General features: G+C 40.9%; 1 protein-coding gene across 4 annotated transcripts in view; it reads right to left on the bottom strand.

Annotated features, from left to right (window-relative positions):
* The window catches only part of agmo (alkylglycerol monooxygenase), a 70,105-nt gene that overhangs the window by 39,183 nt on the left and 12,223 nt on the right, over positions 1-18,699 (bottom strand). For all 4 annotated transcript variants that reach the window (XM_078252169.1, XM_078252171.1, XM_078252170.1 and 1 more), the window contains exon 4: positions 4,268-4,371. In XM_078252169.1, the coding sequence (XP_078108295.1) occupies positions 4,268-4,371 (104 nt within the window). The remainder of the gene's footprint in view (positions 1-4,267; positions 4,372-18,699) is intronic.

Raw genomic sequence — 18,699 nt, 5'->3', positions numbered from 1 at the left:
AGCTCGATGCCCTCAACCTCACACAAATTATAACTGAACCTACGAGATACAACCCCAAATCAGTAAGCAAGGCTACCCTCATAGACAATGTACTGACCAACCTGCCCTCTAAATACACCCTAGCTGTTTTTGACCAGGATATCAGTGATTATTGTCAGATTGCATGCACCCGTAACGGGTCCGCGGTCAAACACCCATATCTTATCTCTTTCAAACGTTGTCTAAAACACTTCTGCGAATAAGCCTTTCTGTCCAACCTGAATCTTGTTGACTGGGAGAGCATTAACCTCATCCCGACAGTGGAGGATGCCTGGTCAAAACTGATTTCCTCGCTATCCTAAATAAATATGCCCCATTTAAAAAGTTTAGAATCAAGAACAGATACAGCCCCTGGTTCACACCGGAGCTGACCGCCCTCAACCTACATAAAAACATCTTGTGGCGCATGGCACTAGCCTCAAGCAACCCCCATAACATGCAAGTCTTCAAAGAAGCAAGAAACCGGTACACTCAGGCAGTTCGGGAAGCTAAAGCTTGCTACTTTAAATTGAAATTTGCTTCCTGTAGCTCCAATTCAAAAAAGTTCTGGGACACTGTAAAAACAATGGAGAACAAGAACTCCTCCTCCCAGCTACCCACGGCCCTGAAATTAGGTAACACTATTACCACCGACAAGTTTACGATAATAGAGAACTTCAACAAACATTTTGCTGAAGCCGGTCATGCTTTCCATCTGGTGGCCGGCCCCCAAACAAGCTGCCCCACATCCCCTGCAGCTACACGTCCACACCCCCCACCACGCTTTTCCTTCACCCCAATCATGACAGCCGACGTGCTGAGAGAGCTGCAAAATCTAGACCCATACAAGTCAGCTGGGCTAGACAATCTGGACTCCAACTTCCTAAAATTATCTGTATTAGTGCTTCCCCCATTACCAACCTCTTTAACCTGTCTCTCACAACTTCAGAAATCCCTGGGGATTGGAAATCCGTCGCAGTCATCCCTCTCTTCAAAGGGGGAGACTCCTTTGACCCAAACTGCTATAGACCCATTTCCATCTTACCCTACCTTGCGAAAGTCTTCGAATGCCTGGTCAATAAACAGATTCCCACAACGTCCTCTGCGCTACACAATCTGGCTTCCGTGCAGGTCACGGCTGTACCACAGCCACCCTCAAGGTAATAAACGACATCATAGCAGCCTTCGACAAAAAGCATTACAGTGCAGCCTCGGTTAATCATCGTATTCTTATCAACAGACTCAACTACCTTGGGTTCTCTCATGACTGCCTCGTGTGGTTCAACAACAATTTTTCTGATAGGGTCCAGTGCGTTAAATCTGAAAGCATGCTGTCTGGTCCTATGGATGTCACTATGGGGGTACCACAAGGTTCGATTGTGGGGCAGACTCTCTTCTCCATATACATCAATGATGTGGCTCTTTCTGTCGGGAACTCTCAAACCCACCTATATGCAGACGACACCATCCTATATACATCTGGCCCCTCATTGGAGACTGTGCTGTCAAACCTTCAGGAGAGCTTCAATGCCATCCAGCACTCCTTCCGAAACCTCCAATTACTATTAAACACTGTCAAAACCAAGTTCATGCTTTTCAATCATTCGTTGCCCACCCCTACCTATCCGATTAATATAACCACGCTCGATGGGTTGGAATTAGAAAATGTGGCGGTGTACAAAGACTTAGGTGTCTGGTTAGACAGTTCCCTCTCCTTCCAGCAACAAATAAACCACCTTCAATCTAAAGTTAAGTCTAGGATCAGTTTTCTATTCCGCAACAAGGCCTCCTTCACTCACACTCACGTAGCCAAACTCGCCTTGGTGAAAATGACAATTTTACCAACCCTCTATTTCAGTGATGTCATTTACAGAACTGCCTCAAACTCTCTCTTGCAAAAATTGGATGTTCTCTATCACAGTTCCATACGTTTTGTGAGCAGAGCCCCTTTTGACACCCACCACTGCCACCTCTATGCTTTAATTGGCTGGCCCTCGTTACACACTCAACGCTTAACTCACTGGTACCAACTCATTTACAAGTCCTTACTAGGCAAGGTCCTGGTGTACCTAAGCTCACTGGTCACAATAGCCTCATCCACCCGCAGCCTTCGCTCGAGCAGTTACATCTCCTTGGTCACCCCAAAAGCCAGCACCTCCTTTGGCCGCCACTCCTTCCATTTCTCAGCTGCATATGACTGGAACGTACTACAAAAAAACCTGAAACTTAAAACCCTTATCCCACTAACTGCCTTCAAATCATGTCTGTCTGAGCTCCTGTCTGTTCACTGCACGTGCTGTTATTCCTTTATCCATCTTTCACCCACTGTTTAGCACACCCTTACCCCGTTATCCTTGTCACGCCCAACTGCATATTTGCACTAATGCACATTTTCAACGCTATCATATTCTGCTCTCTCTCTTCTGCCCCGATATGCTCAACTGTTTTTTTTCTGTTTTTTTTCTTTTATTCCCACCTTAGCACCTTAACACAATTTTAGTACACTCTACATCTCTATCTAGTCCACAATTCTGCACTAACTGTATATCGACTCTTTACCACATTTCAGCATTTTATATAGCATGTCATTTCATATTTTTCATTGACTCTTTCTATATTTATTCATGCTTATTGTGTTATTCCTGAACCACATTAGCACCTAGACCACTATTTGCACTAACTGTATATCAACTCTTCACTACATTTAGCATTTTATATAGACTGTATATTCATGTTTACTGTGTTATTACTGACCTACATCTCTAACTAGACCACTATTTACACTAACTGTATATTGACTCTCCCTACATTCAGAATTTTATATAGACTGTATATTCATGTTTACTGTGTTATTACTGACCTAAATCACTAATTAGTGTCAATACTTCTCAGCATTGTTATAGATTGTCTATTCATGTATATTGTGTTGTTATTACCTTATTCACCCTCGACTCACTTACCCCTCCCTTTGCGACGGCTTTCTATTGCCTGCCTAATCTGCACTTTACGTAGCCTATTGTATTCTGTTTTTCTTGTATTGTATTGAACGTGAAACTGTATGTTGTCTTGCAAGCTTATGCTTTATTCTTGGCCAGGTCTCCGTTGCAAATGAGAACTTGTTCTCAACGGCCTACCTGGTTAAATAAAGGTTAAATAAAAAAAATTAAAAAAAATAAACATCTGACAAAGTCCTCTTTTATTAACATATTGAATAAAATATGAACACACCAAGCAATTGTATGTGCAGCAGGTAGGTCGTTTCCAGTCCTAAAAGTCTTAACTTTGATGTACAAACCTAAAACCATCACTAGTACAGTGTGTGCATGCTGATTGAACACATGTTCTATCCTGCCTTCATCAGGCACGTTTGAGATTGATTTTCATATACAATCTCAAGTAAGAAATGTGACTTTGAAATTATCAGAGCACTTGATAGGAACAACATGGGGACTTCAAAACTGCTCATCAAAACATTGCTCTAAATTGCCACTAGTGGTCAAAAACACAAGAGAGTACATTTAAGGCTGGCAATATTTCAAATTTTTTGTTTTGGTCACCAAATCCCATGGAAAGAGCCAAACAAACAATGTATTAGTCAGTCTCTCAATACTTTCCTACCTTGTCTGTAGTACTCAGCCTCATGTAACCCCTGTGCAGCGGTGTGGCTCTTAATAGTGCATTCAATAGTTTTTGGACAACAATTTGGGTTCAGACTACACAGTATTTTTGTCTGTTAAGATGGTCACTATGTTAGATAAGACTAGGACGGTGATAAATTCTTGGCGTGACTCAGCCAAGAGACATGACAGACTACACATTGGTCTCTGAACAATCATAGCTTGACGTCAATGGGAAGGAGTTGCTAGGGAACAACTTCTGGGAACAAGAATGTAAACAAACAATGGCATCTAACCCTATTGGACAAAGTCAGGGGACGTGTTGTGGAATTTGTCATACTAGTTAAGTCGTCAACTATGATGCATGCTCTTAGGGAAATTGTTGGGTCTTGAATTAAATTGAAAAATTGAATTGAATTGTTCGTCCATTTTCGTTTCTGACTCCCTACGTCTGTCGGGTTGGGCTATTATCGGGCTATTGTGTAATCTGAACCCGGCATTAGGCACACAGGAATAAGATGTATCAGTCTTTGGCTACACTGACACAACACTTGGTAGTAGGAGTAATTTACGAATTATTCCCATTAATATTTCAACAGACTTATCATTTAAGAGAATGAATAATATCTTACCCATGATGTGAACTGCTGCGTGACGGACTGTCTGAGGGCGGTGGTGAGGTTGTAGTACTCTGAACTGTGGTGAACCTGGTGAGCAGCCCAAAGGATGGACACCTCTGGAGAAAAATCACACACACACTCACACATAAAAAAAACATAAAAAAACAAACAAACATAAAACAAGAGTCCACAAGTCTAAATCTCATATGACGTTATCACTTCATTCACCTACTCATTAATGTGTTGCAGATCTAACAGCAGCCATGTAACTGTTCATATACAATATATACAGGCCTTGAACCCTCACACACATTCAGCTGCTTTTACATCACCACAAGTGATTTATCTCAAAAATCAACCTCCCCACATGAGTAACTAGATACTTTCATCCCCAGAAGGAGTTATTTGGGTCCCGCTCCTGGCCAGCCGTGATGAAAAGCTGAGGCTTGAATGTAGCTGGCCATTGGACGAGGAGGAGGGGGAGGGGGCTGTTATGACGGAGGGGGTATTCGGCTGCAGCTGGTTAGCGTCCAGCCTGATGTCCCAGTGCTCCAGTTTACATTCCTCTGCTGTGTTGTGATACTTGCTACATTAATATCTGTGTTACACTTCATTTTAACATCCAAAGGGAACATGCTTGTTAAGTTTCACTGGATCTCGGGCTGTTTCCGGACCACCCCGTCTAGTCTGTGCTTTTTGGCACCTCCCGTCCACTTTGGCCTCTGCAGCCGTACAAGAGAGAACAGTAATCTTCGAATATTGCAGGACCACAAAGCTCCATATACACTATGTATAGTGATGTATTTGTTATAATAAAAGCAGCCCAAGTTATTAAATGAGGCTTAAGTTTTATGAAGCAGCCTTGATGCGTGATGGGATTTGTGATTAAGGGGTCAATTATCAAGCAATTAAACTTCTATTATTACACATGGCATGCATGAATGTGTGTGTTAGCTTGATGATGAGGTTTTTACCATTTCAAGTGCCTTTTGCTTCAGACGAGAAGTTTTGGGAAGTTAGCTTATTCGCTTTCTGAAGGAGATCATGTTAGCTACAGCCACCAGTCGGTTAGCTTAGCTTAGCATAAAGACTGAAAACGTTAGGAAACAGTCAGCCTGGCTCTGTCCAAAAGTAACAAAAAACATGTTGCATCTTGTTTGTTCAATAAGTACAAAAACACAAGAGTAAAAATTTGTGGGGGGTTATGTGCCAGATTATTTCTTGGCCCAGTTCTGTTACTTCCTTGACTATCCACTGGTTGATTGGCAACTGCCAATAACCCCCTGTAAGACAGCGAACTGTCGTTTTTACATTTTACGGAAAAAAACAAGGTTTACTATTGATTAATTAGTGAGCTTGAGTGGTGCAAATTAGCTGATTTTGTCACCTTTGGATGGAGCCAGGCTAGCACACACACACACACACACACACACACACACACACACACACACACATTCAAAAGCCCCATCTCAAACTCCTCCTCTCTTGCCATTTAATAAACTTGTGAACTGTATCGAGCCAGGCAGTCGACAAACCCGATGGGCCGATGGTCCACTGCACCTGAACAAACACACTGCTGAGAACTGAAGGTGTGCAGTGTGAGCAGCAGAGGAGCACCACGATCTGTCCGGACACGTTTCCAATCAGTGAAACTGAGGTGGACTTCCTCAAGCGCTCGGGGGGAAACCCCGAGGAACTCCAAGAGCAAACTACTGCTCCAGAGATATACTCCACACCTCGCTTATTTAACAGGGTTATTGCTGGGTTTCAGCGGGTGTGAGAGAGTAAATGTCACAGGGAATGCTTTTGGAAGTGTCACATCCAGTGTCAAATGGTGTATTTTAGATTGAGGGGAAATGGAAGCGACAGGGTCTGCAGACAAGGCATGAGTGTGAGAGGAGAGGAGTAAAAACAAAAGAAGACTGACTGCATCTGCAGCAGTCAGGCACTAAAATTATGACGTTTCTTCCGCTCTGAACCATGGGGGATTCAGAGATGAACTGTCCTGCTAAGAGACATATTGCGGGGATAATCCACCCTTTGTTTAATTCCAACAGCCTGAGTCTTTTGCTTTTTTTCTTCTCACTGGAATCGTGCTTGGCAGGCTCCAGGACTAAGGGCGGCTAAGATTGATGTTTCATGTCATTGATAGGAAGTAGAAACCGCTAGGCTTCACTGCAAGCCCATGTCCTCATCTCTGGACTCGGCGGGACACTGCATAGTTTGGCAGGGCCTATTCAGAAGGGAAGCCCCGTTAATGGTGAGAACCAATGCCACAGAGTCTGCATTCCCAGCAAGAGCAGAGAAACGCTGAGGACGGCACTTCCATCTGGCCTCCAGCGAGCTTCAAATCACTCTTTCTCAGGAATAACAAGCATGAGTGCACGCTAATCAGGTGATAGACAGTTATGACTTCTTATATGAGACTCTTCTCATAATAAAAATGACAGCATTAGTCGATTATTCAAATACCTAAAACATTATATTTATGTTTACATTATAAGGAACTCAAGTGGTTGTGTGAATTATGACTGTTGTCTGTCTGGAACAAAGATGGAAGTAGCAGTAACCTTGTTTTAGCAACACAAAACCTTTTCAGGAGAAGGTCAGGGCGTGCAACTTTGACATCAGAGGATTCTGTTCTAATTTAATTTCCTACCAATTGTTCCTGAACAACCAGATTGTAACCATAGCGCTGGCAGATCGGAAAACAGCCGTGTGAATCACTGACAAACAATTTTGGATAAAACAAACATCCTGGAATTTTCTTTGTCTTGCTCTTTTGTTTCACTTCACTTTCAAGGAGAGGTAATTTGTTTTGTTTCATCCAAACCAATGTCCAGTATCTAGTATCCAGTAACCAAATCAGTAGCAAGTAAGGTGTGTGTCCGGCTGACGTTATTTTCATTTGAAACAGAAGCTGTACTTGCGGTTGTAGCTGAGTTATTATTTATGTTATTTATGTAAATCAACTTACTACAACCTGTACAGCGGCGTCTATTTCCTCCACACTTCCTCGCCATTTCTGTTGCCATTTTTCATGAATGTACGGTAGGTGTGCATGCACATGTATGTTATTCTATGCATACTATTCCTCTAACTGGAGTAAAACAGTCAATGGGTAGAACACCACACCTATGTGAACCACTGAACAAATCGGCAATGTGGGTGGCGATTCAGCAGGGCCCACGACATTAAAAAATTCACAAGCATCAGTATCCAGAGCAACGGGGACATTGTTTCTGGAAAGAGACTTTGACCTTTTTAAAGGCATATTTCACTGCTGGAAAGATGAATATGTATTTAAATTGGGTCATTTATGTAGTAGAAATGTGAAATTATTTTAGAAGTTGGTGCCTTCTAGACCGAGAAAAGCCAGAAAATGTATTTTTGGCTCATGTGGATGAAAGACAACAACTCCCAGAATGCACTTGCTTCTCTTCCTTCCCAGGCCCCTCCCAAGCCATGCCTACTTGTCACAGAGGACAGTCAAGTCAAGTCAAGTCAAGTGGGTTTTATTGTCATTTCAACCATATACACGGCATATAGTGAAACGAAAAAACATTTCACCATGGCTCAAGTGGTGTTACACATTTAAAATATATAAAAACGACATTTCGACATTATATAAAAACGACATAGGAGACAATGTGTGTGCACTAAATTTAGTGCACACACATTATAGACCATACATAAAGTGCAATTACTAGTTAAAGTAGAGCGTTTAAGACAGACATGGGACAGGACAGACAGACAACAAAAGACAGGGCATAAGTAGACTTGTAACAGAGCACTGATTGTTATAAGTTAGGTTCACCGTGAGGTGAAGGTAGAATATAAGAACTTTCTTGAGACTTGAATGGTTAAAATCACCAGCAACAATAAATAGTCCAACCGGATGTGCGCTTTGGAGCTCACTGATAGCTCCGTAAAATTCAGCTAACGCATTGGCACTTGAAGAGTAACTACTGTTTTTTTTAGTGCTCATTTTGCCACTGACAGCCTCAGATTAATTGTCAAGTGTCTGTCAACATTATGGAAAAAATCCCTTCAGAGATAAACCGTTAAGTTAATAACCTCTTTGAGACCTTTCTGTTTAACCAGAAACAGCTCTGTAGTCACTAGCGCAAAACCCACCAGACTCCATTTAAAAAAGCAATACTTTTAGCGTGTATAGAGCCAACATATTTTCATATGTAAATCGGTAAACTATGTGTTTATTTCAACCAAAACTAGAGTTGTGATGGTAAGAAAAGTGGAAAGGCGACCCAAAACAGCTTTTCATAGTTTTATTTTGTTTCTGTCATCTTTGAATGAAGTGTATTTTACGATGCTAAAATTACTGTTTATATACATGGAGTCTGGTGGCTTTAGCCAACGCAATTTCACGGATGTTTTTATGTTTAAAAAAAAGGATCTTACTCTTTAACAGAAAGGTCGACCTCCTTAGAAATCCTTGTTGTCAGACACTTTTTAGAATATTAATCTGAGCCCGTCAGTGGCAAAACGAGCACTTTTGTGAAGGTAAACAAGCTGGACAATTGCCTTATTGACTTACATTGTAGCTTGTTTCGCCGCTGCCGACTGCAGCGATCTTGCTTAATACTGGACCAATTTCAAAGATTGTTGTTCCCATCAGTCACTTAGACACAAAAACAAAGGAAAATAGGGTTGAAAAAAACTGTAGTTAACCTTAAAGTACACATTTGAGGTACTTGTACTTTACTTGAGTCTTTTCTTTTTACTTACTTCTACTCCGCTACATTTCAGAGAGATACATTGTACTTTTTACTCCACTACAATAATCCTAAAAAACTACTTTACAGGTTAAGATTTTTGCACACAAAACACATGTACTTTTAAAAAAAATATGTTTTATTATAAACTACCCAACAAAAGAAATGATTAGACGATTAAATACTTGGTTGATGACAGAACTGTTTGGATTGTTTCCAGTTTCTAAAATGTGAGGATTTTTCTGCATTTAGTACTTTTAATAATTACTTACCAACTACATTTTCCCGATGATACTTACATACTTTTACTTAAGTAACATTTTCAATGCAGGACTTTTACTTGTAACAGAGTATTTTCACAGTGTGATATTTGTACTTCTTCCACCACTGGTCATGTTGTTCCAGTATTCACCACCAGGATTCACCATGCTGCGAGAAGAGGTCTGGCAGCAGACTTCAGGTCAAACTGCTGAATTGTATCATGACACATAATCAAGGCCTATAAGTCACCATCAGTCATGTTACGTGACTGAGTTAGACTTTAACAGAGTCTGTTTACGTCCACTTCAACCCTGTCAGGAGCAGTGCTTACATAACCAGAGTCGTATAAACGCAAGAAAGCAAAGTCCTATTGAGCTCTATAAATTCAGCTCCAGTGGGTCTGCAGTACAGTGAGTGCCGATTATGATCAATCTGTGCCTTGATAATGCTGCCATAAAAAGAAAGTATGACTTGTGAAAAAGAAAAATAATCAGCATATAGAAGAAGGTTCAAATCCACTCTCTTTAGCCACCAAAAGCTAATGAAATGCTTTTACATTTACATCAATCACCTGCCAAATCATCACCCTCAGCGACAAACTCCTGGCACTGACACACAGTGTCCTTCATGTGCAGCCCTCTGAGTGGTGGGACGCCTTGTCAATCACAGCGCTAATGGCCTGTGAACAGCCCTCCAGTGTTTGGATTGGAGGGCTCTTGGATAGGGTGCCAACCCAAACAGCGCGCGCTGGACTCGGTGGGACAGTCGGCCAACTCCCTTCTGCCGCTGCCATACTTCATGCTGTCCACACAGCTCAGTCACACGCACTAAACTAAACACACTAACCCTGGTCAGGCCCACTTACAGCTCTCACAAACAGGGTGTAAAAACTATGTATAGAAAGTGAAGGGTGACGTAAAATGGCCTTTTCTATTATATTTTAATATAAACAACATTCTATCACTAACCCTTATAATAATTCTAACCAACTGAAATCCAAATCACTCATAGATATGAAACGGTTTTATTCTTTGCTCTCTCTTTTACCACTCTCTGTTGCAAGACAAAGGAGCAATCAGGGTCGTTTTTATGTTTGATGCTATAAGAACCCAGAGTTTATGGAAGATTCAAAATGCCTAAATAAAAACAAAAAAAACAAAGAAATAAAGTGAAAAACAACACCCATTGTAACATTTTAAGTATGCATTCACAGTGTCATAATTAAATAAAAAACAGGTCAAAAGGGCAATTATTTAGCTTTTTGTATCCAATAACTGTCTAATAATTGTTTTTCATTGTGACATGAATTGTGAACACAGAAAACAAAGTGGAGAGGAGTACTGCATCCCATTGTTGTCAAGTAGAGGGCAGCTTAAACCTGCCAATACTTCAAGCAAAACACTGTCATTAATTACCTTAAGGAGCTTCAGGTCAGTTTTTCTTTTCTAAAAAGGAGACGCATTACCAATGCCAAAACTTAATTATGGCACAGTAAATGCATATGTAAAACGCAATGAACATATAACAGTGTGTTTTCTATTTCACTTTATTCATTTTTATTTAGGCATTTTAAATCTTCCATAGATTTTAGGTGGTTCTTTCTTGGGTAGATTAAATGACTAATCGAGAAAATATAAAAGCAACAGATTTACTTCATACTCCAGCAGAGGCGACAGCAGTAGTTACATTAGAATATGGAAGAAAAGAACCAGCTAGTCGGCATGGGCAGCAACCTCTGCTGAACAGACAAAACAAACGGCACAAACTACAGAAAGTATTCAAAATTCACAAAAAAGAATATGGAAGGGGAAAGGTGTCTTAGTACACAGTGGTACTGGAGAGTGACGTTTAGAAACACCAAAGAAATGAGTCTAAAGTCTAAAATAAGGAGTCTTTAAGATAGTTACTTCTGTTTCAAAATTCTGCTTAATTTCACACCCAAAACATCCAGTACAATAGTGCAATCGTGTTTTAACAATTACAGTAACAGAAAGTACTGTAGCTCTGCAAAGTCAACAAAAAAAAATAGATAGATACAAAAGATAGTTTGATGGTAATTTTAATTTTTCCAAGAAAGATTTTATTGGCAAAACTGGAGACTGGTTTACAACCTTTGTGATAATTCTTTGACCTATTGAACTTCCTTTCTACCAATGCTACCTTGTCCATAGATCCCACCAGTTAACATTGCTTAACAAAAAGGTTAAATGATGAATGGTGAGAACTAACACACCCAGGTTGTGAAAAAAAAACGGTGTAACTTTTTAAAGTAATCCACATGTGAGGCATTACCACTCATAGTCATCCTTCATATTCACACTTCCTCCAATCAGTGGAGGTTTGTCCGTCTGTCAGCTATTGACAGAGGGAAGTCTGTCCGTGTAGCGAGGGGAGCACACGAGGGCAGCAGACAGCCGGACTGTGGCCTCTGCTGAGCTCAGCGACCCTCTCAACGATCATAACACACTTTTCTTTTCTACACTTTGCTTAAATGCAGTGCATTCAGGCTCTGTGGACGTAGGTGGTCTAGGTTCAAACAGACCAGTCTCTCTCTCTCAGTAGACGTTCTCTCTCTTTCATCGCACACACAGCAGACAGAGAGTGAGAGCACAGTGACCTATAGATCACTGTTGATGTTATCTCTGCCTCCCATGAGGCCTTTCACTTGGTCTCTTCTGCTGCCGTGAGCGAGAACCCCACATCCTGACCCAACCATGCCGACAGAACCAGCAAAAACAGTGGGGGCCCGGATTCTTTTGTCGGCACTGCAACCTGCACCGGGCCAGGAACTTGCCGTCACGGTAAAGATTTATAGAGCCTTGGCCGCCCGGGGGCAAGTTAACCCCCCCCTCACCCCCACCACCTCTGGCCTGCAACACCGCCGGGAGGACCTTTAAACAATAACATCCACATCGGCTGCGTCTCCTCGGGGACGGAGGACAGCGGAGGAGTGCTGAGCACATCTGTTTGTCTTAATAACTGCTGCTGTCTGCAATGCCAAAGGCATGGGAGGGGTGTGGACACATCAGCAAACAGATATAGAGGATGTAGTAAGGTGCTAGATAGCATAAAAAAGGGGGACCTGAGGGAGCTGAGGGTCGTCTCAACAGGGACAAACTGATTTCCAAACTTCTGACGATATATATATATATATACACACCTTATTTTCTGTCAAATTTTTGGAATGATATGTTTTTACAGTTTTTAAACTTTTGAAGGAACTTCCTGTCCGTTTTCATATGCTTTTATATTGCCCAAAACAACTTATTTCACCACAATCACACAATTGTTATTAACTTTAACTCATTCGTATATCATATACAGAGCTAGTATTCTGAAAGAAGGGGAGGCCCTGATGTCACTTATTATTATTATTACTACTTATATGAATATTCCAAACTTAGCTTTATATTCATTTATTTGGCTGCCACCTTCCCGATTTCTATTTTCATTGTTGTGTGTATATATATATATATATATATATATATATATATATATATATATATATATATATATATATATATATATATATAAAAATCAAGGACATCAGGAACATAGGAAACAATCAGGCTTTGCAGGCAAAACAGAAATAATAATCTTAAGAGGAACTGAACTAAAGGGCAGGAGAGGTATGACAAGAAAGAATCAGCAAGACAAAATACACTAAAGGTACAATACATCAGAGACCGACTGGAAAAAAGGAGGGACATGATTTTGTGGCTTCAGACTGTTTTCTTGCAGCACCTGACACATGCAAACAATATGCTGTTAAAGGCCCTTTCGGAATGTGTGATAACAACAATTTCACAAGTTAATTGCATATCACACTGTTTCAGACTGTACGATATAGATTTTGAGGCATGTCATGTCTGTCGTAGCAATACGATGTAAAAAAAACGAACAAAAAAAAAACAGATTCAAACAGAGACATCAACTGGAGTCATCTATCAGCACGGCTTCCGTGTTTTGAAAAGACTAATGAGGAGACTATGAAGCACGTCACTGCGGGAAAAGAGGGAAAATGTTTTTAGAAGTAGCATTATGCCAACTTCCAGAGTATTCTGCATCATTTCATGTTGTATTCTTATTGGTCGGTTTGTAAATGTGTCATAGCAGCAGTCACAGTGTGGGATTTTGGTTTAAAAGTTTGACGAAGCCTGCGTTTGGTCGCTGAAGCTCTAAATTGGCTGATGTGTCTTCGAGTACAAACATAGACCACAGTGTTTGATTGCCGTCCAAAGAATTCTCCATGTTCCTCTCATGACCGTCAACAATCTGCACTGATGGGTAAACCAAAACAAAACGGCATCAAAACATTTTCAACAATCCCAAATTTCTGCCTTTCCAGTCGGATCAAACTGCCTTTCTCTCAATAACTAGCAGCTGATTGGTTGATTGGTTTACACTTAAAATCAACCCATCACTATCCAGTTTCAACACATCACATTAAGGAAATGATGCTACCATTTCACAGGGCCTTTAATAGGATTGGGCATCGAGAACCGGTTCCATCTTAGAATCGTTTCAAAAATTACGATTTCAATGGAATCGTTTATTTATTGGAATCGTTTGGAAAAATTTGGTTTCGAATCCGATCATGGGTTCCAAATTGAACATGCGCAAGGTTTGGTTTCTGTAGCAGCCACCATATTTCCAGGCTTGTTGTGTTGCAGCCATGGAGCACAGTAAGCGGCACTCAAGTGTGGCTTTACTTTACATTGAAAAAGCCCAGTAAAACTGTAAACCACCATTGAATCAAAATAAAAATCTCCTCTTATCTGTGAAATAAGCATGTGACCCATTAACACTCCACCCCTCAAAGAATCAGAATCGATACGAACTGGAATCGAAAGGAAGAATCGGAATTGGAATCAGAATTGTTGAAATCAAAACGATGCCCAACCCTAGCCTTTAAGTGATTCTCTGATGAATCTGAGCTATAAGTGTAACACAGAGCAGCAGCAGTCAGTGTGGGGAGACGACTGCAGCGTAACTGCATTACCTCACATATAATCAGAGTACGGACAGCTGACTGGCTGATTAATGGCCTCAGCCTGGCTGGCATGCCTGGATATAGATGCCGCCCGAGAGCAGAGCTGCTATTAGTGGCGCTTGCGATATGAGGGTAGAATAAACAGAATCAACAGGCCTGTCAACAACATGGCCGCATCTGAACCAAGTCGGCCTCCTGCTCACTCAAAACCATCTGGTTCCAGGCCGGTTCAGAATAGGAAAGTGTTGGACATATATAGTCTGTCTGACAGGGAAGGCAGCAGACAAAATGTGGGCGAAATAGGAATTTATTTTCTATTTTCGTCAGTCACCAGGTTATTGAACCACTGTGTTTAGAAAATGTGGTTAAGTGGTGGTTAAATACGAGCAAGGGTCATATTATTTCAGGGGTTAGAGGAGATACACTTTCTAGCAATCTGTCAGCAAAATGAAAACTTACATTTCTTTTCTTCAAAAACAAGAAAAAAAACGCAGTAACAAAGAATCATTATGAAAGTAGAACTCACTAAAGCTGCAGTTTATTGATTCTGAGACATGCACCAGTGATAAGAGTTTAAGCAATTACTGATATAAAGAGGTTAGATAAACAAGCACTTCATTTGTGTCTGTGTGCACAAAGATCATTCAAATGTTAGAAGTTTGGAGCCTCATTTGCCTCTGGTGTCTGTCTATGCAGACCCTAATGCCAAACAAAGGCCACAAATATGGTGTAGTCACATGCTTTTTGCTAATATTTCTGTCAATGCAGAATCCTGAATTCCATCCAAAAGCCTGCAGACATGGGCAGCCTCCTTTCCTTTCAATCTGTTGTTATCTCTAAGATCACAGCGTCTGGCAAGAGCAAAGCCAAGCGGTAATGTCTCCTCCGTCTAGATGGCATCTGCACAGGCTGACGACCTTTCAAAGCACTTTCCACTTAATTATCTTCGAGCTGTCCTTTCATGTGGAAGTCATGAGAGGGAAACAAAGGGCCATAAAACTGGTCAAACTAAAAATGATATTCTACACTGAGGCTAATAAGGGCTCGTATTTCCCAGCAGAGAATATCACTTTTGCCTCTTTTTGCAGTTTTCTATCGTAATCCTTCCCTTATTATGCAATATTAAGATTTATAATGCATATGTTCTGACACAAAAGGATTATAGACACAGTGTTCATGCTGTTTTGAAGCAAAAACCGGCAAGCTTGTAAAACTCTTCTGAGATATGAGTGCAATAAAATAAGACTTCTAGAGCAGCGTTACATGACAATTTGACACTCATTAAACTGCTGGAAAATACTTTCTACCATCCTACATCTGCCTCATTCCTCAGTGCTTCAGTACAGGCAACATCCAACCCACACACTGGAAGGTTTTGGTTGAACCTTGCTCTAGAAAAAGCCGGAGGTCAAAATCAAGTTGACCGATGTGACCTCGGCTGACCAGAGTGACGAGTAAGGACCGTGCCGAGCCTTTCCTGCGGTCGGGGAGAACCGCTTCAGTTTGGTAACAAGGGGAAAAGCTTATATCCTGAGTGAGCGCTGCGGGCACTCAGCACCAGACAATTATCTGCGAGCCCAAAACGTTCCATAATAACAACGGCAAAAGGCTAGAAGGAGAGGAAATGAAAGTAAGTGGAAAGGTTTTTTTTTGGGGGTTTTTTTTTTTTAGATGTAAAAATGATTCTGCAGTTCAAAAATAAAAGAATTCCGACCAAATAAACCGAGCGGATATGCGATACTGTGAGCGTCATTCCTCTGCATCGTCAGACAATGAGGGCAGGAATGGCAGGAACACACACTTCATTCGGACACACATTACAGCTGGAATTCTAAAAATAAGGTCACACACATGGAAAACCAATGTGTGCTGCCTAGCCTGGTTTCCTAGATTATCAAAACTCTGGAGCTTTGTTTACATGATTAATCAGACTCAAATGAATGAGGGATGACTAACAAAAACGGATCCACCCCAATTTGCTTCAACAGCAGCATGCCAAAAAAAATTTTCCAACTGAGGAATTGGGTTTGGTTTGGTTTGATTTTGTCACAAAACGACCTACACATTACACACTTTGACATATTCACCAAGAAAACTAAAATAAATACATCTAATAACAAAAACACATGCAGATACACAAAACGAACAAAATAAGCAAAAGGAAGTACAGGGATTTTCTTCTAGAAAAATGTTTGTTGCCAGGAAAAAGTTAATCTAGCAACAAGGACTTCAATGTATTGGCATCTTTTTATTTTTTTTTATTTTGATTATGGCTGAAACTATATGTCGAAAAGTCGATTAAGTTCATACTGAGTTTACTATCAGTTTGAGGAAGACTTTGGATTCAATTATTTTGGTTTCAAGGGTGCACAGCTACAAGTATTGATTTGTTAATGCCAATGCACGTTGATACATTCACTGTCCTTGATCTTTATCTTGCACATACATACATATAAGGACATTACCAGGCCAGCACTGAGAGACGCAGGAGGAGCTTCTAACCTCAGGCAACTAGCATCCTAAACAGGGACACTGCCCAAGACTGTCCCCACTACCTTCAGTGCATGTTAGAAGCAGGGAGATTCTATAGAAAGGCGAAGTCCCTCCCCTGATCCTGTTTGAATTGAGCCATGAATTACACATATGATGTCCATCAATTTAAAGTACTCATATTATGCTTTTTGGCTTTTTCCCTTTCCTTTATTGTGTTATATATCTTTCTTGTGCACGTTATAGGTTTACAAAGTGAAAAAGCCCAAAGTCCACCCCAAAGGGACTTACCATCTCCAACAGAAAACACTGTTCACAAACTGCTCCAAACAGCTCTATTGTAGTCCTGCCTTTACTTCCGTGACAAACGTGCGTCACTTTGTAACACGTTATAATGCTCGCCTAGGCTAGTTGCTAGCATGGCACTCCCTCATACTCTGCAACTGACTGGCTAGTAGTCCTTACCTAGCTACTGCACATGTGCGACTCCCAACAAAGATGGAACAGAAGTGAGATGTCTCACTCTGTAGCTAAAACAGAGAGCTCAACACACAGGGTGAAAAGAGGAGCTGCAGCAATGTGCAGTACAACAAAAATATGATGTTTTTTGAAAATTAAACCATGTAAACCTATTTTGATATAACCTATACTAGGGCTGCACAATTAATCAAATTTTAATCACGATCAAGATTTTGGCTTCCCACGATCAAATTCACGTGATCGAGCGATATTTAAAATGCTTCATTCCGTTCATAGAACGCTCTGTATCAAAGTTTTTTTTTTCCAAAGCTCCGTAAACCACTCTCTGATCACGTGCCTCCATGAGCCAATCAGAGTTGTTCCCTGCATCGCGCAGCTTAGTTTAGATGTAGACAGTCACAGAGGACAGAGTAACGTGAGGAAAATTCCACAACAGATAGCAGTTTACCAGTAAACGCAACATGTTGTCCCGTCTGTGTTGTTTTTCAGACAACAGCAGTGACCAGTGCTAGTTTGAGTCTTTTAGCTCATAGCTTTAGCAGCAGACTGTTGTACGTCCCGTTGTTGGAATCCTCTAACAGTGAAATACAGTCACACTACACCGTTTAACTGTCAGCATTTTAGCCGTGTTTAATCCAGTTACTACTGTAGATAATGGTAGGTTAATGTTAGCTGCTGTGTAACGTGTTAACTAGCGTGACATGCAGCATCAAAGCGCAATGCAGACATTTAAGTGGCACCGTAATCCGCGTTGCTATTTTGTCCGGTAGATACCGGGCACCGCTGCCATACTGGCACCGGATTTTAACATGCGCCGTTAACGTGAACAGAAAATTGCGTTGCTTGTATCTTTTCACGGCAAACACGCATGTTTGGAAAGCAGTTGCACAACAGCTGAAATGGCATACTCCTTCATAGTATCCTTCAACAAAGGAGGAATGTAGCACAATATGGATGTGAAAGCAGTTATGATTAGCCTATGTGACAATAAAATTTGTTTTGGTTAAAATCAACAAATAATCGTGATAATTAATCGTGATCAATATATTGATTAAAATAATCGTGATTATCATTTTGGCCATAATCGTGCAGCCCTAACCTATACATACTGCCATGTTCAGCTCCTGCTTTTATTTTGTTTTGTTTATTTGGTTGCACTTCCTGTTTTATTTTGATATAATCATCTACTCTCATTTCAGGTCTCTTGCCCTTCCTCCCTTTGTCTGCTTTCCCGCCTGCATGATTACCGTCCCCGCCCCTAATGTGTTTCACCTGTTTGTTTTCAGCTTCCCCAAGCCCCATGCTTAAATACTCACCAGTCCCACTTACCTCTGATAGATTGTAGTTGTAAGTAAATCACTCTCTCCAGCGTTATTCCTCGTGTTTGTATTCCCAGTGTTTTTCCGACTATTGATTTGTTTTTTTGACTATGATTTTGTCACTTTCTGTACCTTCGCCTGCATAAATAAAAGACTTACCTGCGA

The sequence above is a fragment of the Sander vitreus genome, chromosome 6 (genome assembly GCF_031162955.1).
Source record: "Sander vitreus isolate 19-12246 chromosome 6, sanVit1, whole genome shotgun sequence".
Taxonomy (NCBI): Eukaryota; Metazoa; Chordata; class Actinopteri; order Perciformes; family Percidae; genus Sander; species Sander vitreus.
This window is presented reverse-complemented; position numbering and strand designations above follow the sequence as displayed.